The following is a 7,699-nucleotide window of genomic DNA, read 5'->3' on the forward strand; positions in this document are numbered from 1 at the left end:
ATTGGTACATTTAACTCAAAACCCCAGTGTTGCATTTGATGGCTATTTCATTTTATGATTTAAAGATGTAGTTCATTTTTTATGATGCGAATTAAAATGGTAGAACCCTTTGTTTTTTGGAGCGGTTTTATAACCGCATCATTAAATGGGGTTGTTTTTTTATGCTATATTTTTTGATGCGGTTCGATAACCACACTAATTAATCATTTCCACCACATTATTAAATGCTTTGTCTACTTTTTTTTTTTTTTAGAAACATCAAATTTTATTAACAAGCCACAAGCCTAGCAAGTGACTAGGCAGGGCAGAAAAGGAACAAAATATATGGGTTACAATGGGGACAAGGGAATGCTTTCTCTATTAGTGATATTTGTTGTTAATTGTGTAATTTTAATTTACTTATTTAGTTTAAGCGTCTTTTAGTTTTTCTTTTATATTTATATTAATTTAATTGTTATCTTGCCTTTCGTTTTTGATTTGGGTGTGTTAATATAAAAGGACATGAGAAAAAGTTGTTCAAAATGTCACGATTCAACCACTTGATATTAAAAAGAATTTCAGCTATAAAATTTGTATTTTTCAATTTGGTTAATAATCATCGATAAGTATATATCGTATCTAACTTTTTTATTAAATTATACATAAGGAACCAGATACTTATCACTTAGTAATGAATTATTATTGAATGAATAAATATTTGAGCCGTTGAGAGTGGGATATCCAGCAAACCAATCAATTAGCAAGTATCAGGTGCCTTCCTCATTGCAACAAAGCATATATTACTCTGTATTTTCTCGTAGATGGATATAAACTGAATGCTATTTCTTCCTCCCAATATCATTAGTTCACCCGGATAAATAGGAAATTGATTGGTCATTCATCCTTTTCAACCCAGTTTATTTGGATTTCATTACTACAAAAACAAGTGCGTTCTTTTTATTCTTAGTTTGCTCGTCGATCTTTCTTAAGATATATTTACAACATCAAGCGCTGAAACTTCGTGTTTTACTGACTACATTTGTAGTCTAAATTGCCTTCATTCTATTAATTGTTTCTTCACCTTAGTACTTTTTCCGTAATTATTCCTTTCACCTGTTTTTGTTGTTTCAGGACTCATTATTGATTATTTATGGTTTTTTTAGGGATCCATAATTATAAATTTCAAATGGGTCGGTCGACACTGCAGCGCACCCGTGATGATGAAAAGTTTCATTTGAAGAAAGTTGAAAAGGTTTTGGTTAAGCTCCCCAACCTCAAATATGATTTAACGGCCCACAACGTTTCGCATAGGTTCCCCATGTTCAAAGATGATTTGTTCAAAGATGATTTTGAGCCCTACAAGGTTTTGGTTGAGGTCCCCAACCTCAAATATGATTCTGAGCGCCCCTTGGTTGACTTTAAGCTCCGGACCCTCAAATATGGACTCCCCAAGCCGAACAAGGCTGCCACTAACCTCCCCAAGCTCAACAAAGACTCTGCTACGCCACACAGCAATCAGGTCAATAATCTTATTTGACACAATCTCTTTCACTATTTGGGACATTCCCACAAACACTTGGGGATCCTTATTGAAGCATACCCTGGATGAACAATTATAGATAAAATTCTTGTCTTTGTCACTAAGTAAAAATACGCATACCACAAAGCAAATGATTTTGTGTAGAGAATTGACCTATATGTATTGTTGTATATAACCATGTTTATATTTTCACCAAGTGAGGTTGTGAGTAAAATGCCCACCACCAAGTATAAAAGTAGGATTCACTTTCCTGACATCATACAAATGTTATTTTTATTATTTCACAAATCACTAAATGACTAAATGCAAGAAATTATTTATTTTTGTATTATAGATTTCCTTTTGTATTTTCTTCTACTACAACAATGAACTTTCATTTTTTTTTTAATTATTAAAAAGTTGTAATTTAAAAAATATATTAAATTACAACTATACTTTCAGTTTTTATCCCATCAAGTCAGATTTTCTTTGAAAAATCTAGGAATTCATATCAAGAGTTGAATATTAATCAATTGTTCTACATTATTATGTTCCAATGAAACAGGTAAACCACCTCAAAATACCCCTCCATGTAATAAAAGATTGTACCCAAGACTTCAACCAAAAAAATTTCATCGCGAAGGGTGGTTACGGAAGGGTCTATAAGGGAATCCTCACCTGGGCAGATCATGTAAACCAACTAGTTGCTGTAAAACGGCTAGATATCTCCGGATTTCAAGGCAGCAAGGAGTTCCGCACAGAGGTCACAATGCTCTCAGAGTATAAACACAAAAACATTATAACACTTATAGGGTTTTGTGATGATAACGAGGAAATGATCCTTGTTTATGAATATGCAAGCCATGGAAGCCTTGATACATATTTATGCGGCAATACAGTGTGGGGTGGATTATCATGGCCTCAGCTCCTCAAAATATGTATTGGTGTTGCATCTGCATTAGATTATCTTCATAACCACGTGGCCGAAAAACACAGAATAATACATCGCGATGTAAAAAGCGCGAATGTTTTGTTGGATGAAAATTGGAATGCAAAACTTTCGGATTTTGGGTTGGCGAGGATAGGCTTAGCAAATCAACATAACACCTTTGTGATCACCAACATTGCTGGCACATATGGTTATTGTGACCCACAGTATGAAAAAACAGGGTTTTTAACAAAAGAGTCAGACATTTATTCATTTGGAGTGGTTTTGTTTGAAGTTTTGTGTGGAAGGCTAGCATGTACTTTTAGTTACCATGATGAACGGAGATTCCTCCATCATTGGGCTCGAATGCGATACAAAAATGGTGATCTTGATAAGATTATTGATCATAGAATAAAGACAGAAATTAACCCAAGAACATTAAGTAAGTTCTCAGCTATTGCATATCAATGCTTGCATAAAAATCGGGAAGAACGACCTAAAATTGCTGAGATTGCATTCCAACTTGGGGAAGCCTGGAAAATCCAAGTAAGTTTTAACATCGTTATAATCAATTAGTTCAGTATATGCGTACATCTTTTTAGGGAAAAAATAAGGATGTCCAAAAAGTATGAGTGGCTAACACGATGTTTGTTTTTAGTCAGGTTACAAGATGAAGGAGATGAGACTTTTGTCACATGATGCACAAGAAATCATTGGTGAATCTTTGTTAAAGAAAGGATACATGGGTGAATACAATCTAAACTAAAATTTAGGTTTTATGGTTGTATAGAGAAACAACGAAACAACACAACATCACAGGTTGGTCATCTACACAGATGAAGAAAAGTATTGAAAGATTAATAAATATTTGATTCTTTCAAAGATGTCTGTACATTAATGGCCTACAAGTATTGAAAGATTAATAAATATTTGGTCATCTACACAGATGAAGAAAAGTATTGAAAGATTAATAAATATTTGATTCTTTCAAAGATGTCTGTGCATTAATGGCCTACAAGTTTTTTCTAAGAACTTCATCACCTCTATAGTCCTCGAAATAGTAGCGAATTGATGCTTTTATAGGACGTGTTTAGCACGGAGCTTTTGGAAGCGTTTGAGAGCTTCTAGCTTTTAGTTTTTGATAAAAGGGTTTAGGTCATTTTTGGTCACTTAACTTTTGGTTTTGTGTTTATTTGGTCAGTTAACTCTTTTTAAGTTTTAAAAGGTCATCGAACTTTTGACTTTGTGCTCATTTAGTCACTCAATTTTTGTTTTGTCACATTTAGTCACCTAACTTTTAAAATTGTGTTCATTTAGTCACTAAACTTTTAATTTTTTTTTTTAAAGTTTAGTGACTAAATGAGCACAATTTTAAAAGTTAGGTGACTAAATGAGTACAAATCTAAAAGTTAGGTGACTAAATGTGACCAAACCAAAAGTTAAGTGACTAAATGATCACAAAATCAAAAGTTTGTTGACCTTTTAAAACTTCAAAATAGTTAAGTGACCAAATGAGTACAAAACCAAAAGTTAAGTAACAAAAAATGACATAAACCCTTGATAAAACGCTCTAGTTTAAACAAAAAGTTTCGTTTGGCAGCACGAGCGTTTAGCTTTTAGTTTTAACAAAACACTCCGATTCTAAAAGCTACTTCATGTAGGGTTTAACAAAACGCTCCTGAGCTTTTGAAATCAATTTCCATAACTACCCTTAAAAATATATTTATATATTTATTTATTTTTAATCAGTTGTCCTTTTATGTGATTTTATATATTTCAAAAGCTTTCAGCTACTTTTGCCAAACATTCATATAACAAATAAAAGTTACAGCTTCCCACTACCAGCTACCAGCTAATTGCTACCTGCTTCCAGCTAACAACTACTTTTGCCAAACATACCCATAGTTGAAAAAAGTTACAACTCTAAACTATTGTAATTTGTTATAATCTAAACACAATGTATCTGTTTTTATTGTAACTTGAAAGGAAACAAACAAAGAAAAAAATTACTCCATACATGAGAATCAACCTATTAGATAAAAAAGATCAAACAATTAGTATTAAACACAACAATTTGTTTCTAGATATAAATTAACTAAAAGTGATTATGGTATCATGAATTACTCTCTATTTATTGATAACCCACGCCCTATATATAGGGACCAATACAATGCAAAACCACCACATCTTTTGGAGATAAATACCAAATATACAATCAAATATTGACATAAGTATACCTCCTTAACATACGTACAATCTACAAATATAATCGGCTAATATTCCCCCACAATTTGAGCTGGGAAAGGACGAACACTCAAATTGGATCGAAATTGTTGATACAGGTAGCATGTCAACCCTTTAGTGAAGATATATGCATATTGCATGGAGAACGGAATGTGTAGAACGCGAATATGACCAATACGAATCTTTTCACGCGCAAAATGTATGTCAATCTCTACATGTTTTGTACGTTGGTACTGGACTGGATTCTGTGACAAATAAAGTGCAGACACATTGTCACAATAAACAATGGTGGCCTTGCGAAGCGTAACATGAAGCTCAAGTAGGAGATTTCTTAACCAAGTTGTCTCAGAAACAACATTAGGAACACAATGGTATTCAACCTCTGCACTTGAACGAGAGATAGTTGTTTGATGCTTTGCAGACCAGGATACAAGATTGTTGCCAAGAAAAACGCAGTAATCGGAAGTGGATCGACAAGAGTCAAGACATCATCCCCAGTCAGCATCAGAATAGGCTGTTAGCGTGTGCGACGAAGATGCAACAAGTTGGAGACCGTAATCTATGGTGCCCTCTAGATAGCATAAAATTTTCTTTGTGAAATAAAATGTGGCTCACGAGGAGCATGCATGAACAGGAAGACTTGTTGAACAACATGTGCAATGTAAGGGTGTGTAAAGTCAGATATTTGAGAGCTCCAGCTAGAGTGTGATAGATAGTACCATCAGCAAATGGTTCACCGTCAGTGGCGCTAAGTTTTGTGGATGTATCCACTGGTGTGCACACGGCTTATAGGACGCCATAGAGGATCTTTGAAGAATATCGCAAGTATAAGAGGCTTGCAACAAAAATAGACCATGTTTGTCACAAGTGGCTATGACACCCAGAAAATGGTGAAGATCACAGAGATCGGTCATAACAAATTCCTACTACAAAGAAGTGATAATCTTGTAAAGAACACCAGGGTGAGATGCAACCAATATTATATCATCGACATATCGTAATAAATACACAGTATGATGGTCATGCGAATAAATAAATAATGAAGAATCAGAGATGCTACTCCGGAAACCCTGAGATGTGATGAATAAGGAAAAATGAGTATACCAGGTACACAAGGCTTGTTTAATCCCATAAAGAGATAAACATGTGATGGAAAGTGGATGCCAACAAAGCCTGGAGGTTGGTGCACAAAAACAATCTCATGTAAATCGCCATGCAGAAAGGCGTTCTTGACGTTTAGCTGATGTATTGGCCATGCCTACGAGACAACGAGACGGAGAACGGTTCTAATTGTAGTTGCTTTCACAACTGGACTGAAGGTCTTATGGCAATCAATACCAATTGTCTGACATTTCTTGTTAACCACAAGGTGAGCTTTATAGCGGTTAAGCGATCCATCCGCTTTAAACTTGTGGCGAAACAACCACATACACCGAATAACAGGGTTGTTTGTTGGTCGTGGAACGAGTTCCCATGTTTTATTCATCTGTAAAGCATGAAATTCATCTTCCATGGTTAGTAACCAATTTGGCTCAAACCTACCGGCAATGATGAACTTAGGAATAAGGGAGATGGGTAGGGTGGTGGTGGCTAGACCGGAGATTTGAGTCTGAGATTATTTCGAGATAGTTCGAGGTGAGTCTTCTCACTATACGTTACTTAGAGTGGAATTTATATGTGACCGGAAGGTCTTATGTATTGATATGAGTTATGTGAATTTATGTGATATGTATATGTCATATGTTTAGGACCGAAAGGTAAACAAGGTTAAGGCCGGAAGGCAATTAGAGTTATGGCCGGAAGGTAATCATAGTTATGGCCAGAAGGCAGTCAGAGTTTGGGCCGGAAGGAAAATCATGGTAGGGCCGGAAGGTCTACCAGATTTTGTGTCACAACTAGGAATTCTGATGCTTTGTAAACACTTAACAAGGATAACGTTGTAACTAAAACTTGAAAGCATGTGTGATGCTTATTCAATGACAACAAAAATCCATCAAGCACTCTATACAAACACTCAAATAGTCAACAAAAGGTTGGAAACCCTAGAAATCCCGGTTTAAGTCTAATATGGACTAGGATTTCCTTATTGGGCCTAATGGGCCAATAAACTTCCAACTTAAGTATTTTGGGCTTAGAACTCTTAAATGGGCTCTCATTGGACCCATTGTCATGAGACTTAACCTTTTTGGGTCTTATAAGCCTAAATTGGACTTGTTTATCTTTAATGGGCCTTATTGGGCCACAACAAATCCAATTAGCTTTTATGGACTCAAATCCATTATTTTATGCAAGATTTGGACCGTGAACTACTATAAAGGCCCAATGGGCTGAAAATCATCAAATTGGGCCTCATATTATGGACTCAAGCACCAAAGGCCCAAACCATTATTTTCCTTTACCCCCTCTCGAACCAAGTTAAAAAAAATGAGTAAATGCCCATGACACCTCATTGTTGTTTAGGGGTTAATTATGGGATTATCCAACATATATCTAAGATAAATCTCATGTTCCCATGCACTCATATCTCTCTTCCCCTACTCTTCTTATCACTCACGGCCAAAGATTACAACACACACACACACATTTCATCAACTTGTTTCAATCTCACTCTCTTTAGAAAAGCTTCATCTCCTTCACAAATTTTCGGAGATCTATGGTGGATCAAGAAGATTACCACCAAAAACTCATATTTCCTTGGTAATTCCTTACACCTCTAAGTTGTATAACTTCATTCTTATGCTAAGATCATTCATTCTAATCATTTTTGTGATCATACTCTTAGAAAACCTCCATAAGTTCGAGATCTATTCAAGGAGGGCTTACTAAAGACGAAACTTCTTCCATTTCTATTCAAAGCCGAACCCACAAACCCATGGTGAGTTCATACCCCTCTATTTTCGGTTTTCATATGATTTATGGGGAAGAATACAAGTAAAATATGAAGATCTATGTGTATTTGTATGTTATGTGTGATTTCTTAAGTTTATGTGGTGAATATGTGCTAAAAATGAAAGATATTCCGAGATCTA

At 35.1% G+C, this 7,699-nt stretch overlaps 1 protein-coding gene across 2 annotated transcripts; it reads left to right on the plus strand.

The window, feature by feature from the left end:
* Positions 1-496: 496 nt before the first annotated feature.
* On the plus strand, positions 497-3,458 carry LOC145093658 (putative receptor-like protein kinase At5g39000). 2 transcript variants are annotated; one of them, XM_079031862.1, is made up of 4 exons: positions 497-925; positions 1,143-1,498; positions 2,064-2,972; positions 3,089-3,458. In XM_079031862.1, the coding sequence occupies exons 2-4, from the start codon at positions 1,166-1,168 to the stop codon at positions 3,098-3,100; spliced, it is 1,254 nt and encodes a 417-aa protein (XP_078887988.1). In that variant the 5' UTR covers positions 497-925; positions 1,143-1,165; the 3' UTR covers positions 3,101-3,458. The 2 variants fall into 2 exon arrangements, with proteins under 2 accessions (XP_078887988.1, XP_078887987.1); XM_079031861.1 differs by having other exon boundaries at positions 506-925; positions 3,085-3,458.
* Positions 3,459-7,699: the final 4,241 nt, after the last annotated feature.

Source organism: Lactuca serriola, chromosome 3, assembly GCF_051521515.1.
Source record: "Lactuca serriola cultivar US96UC23 chromosome 3, Lser_US96UC23_V15, whole genome shotgun sequence".
In the NCBI taxonomy this organism is placed as follows: domain Eukaryota; kingdom Viridiplantae; phylum Streptophyta; class Magnoliopsida; order Asterales; family Asteraceae; genus Lactuca; species Lactuca serriola.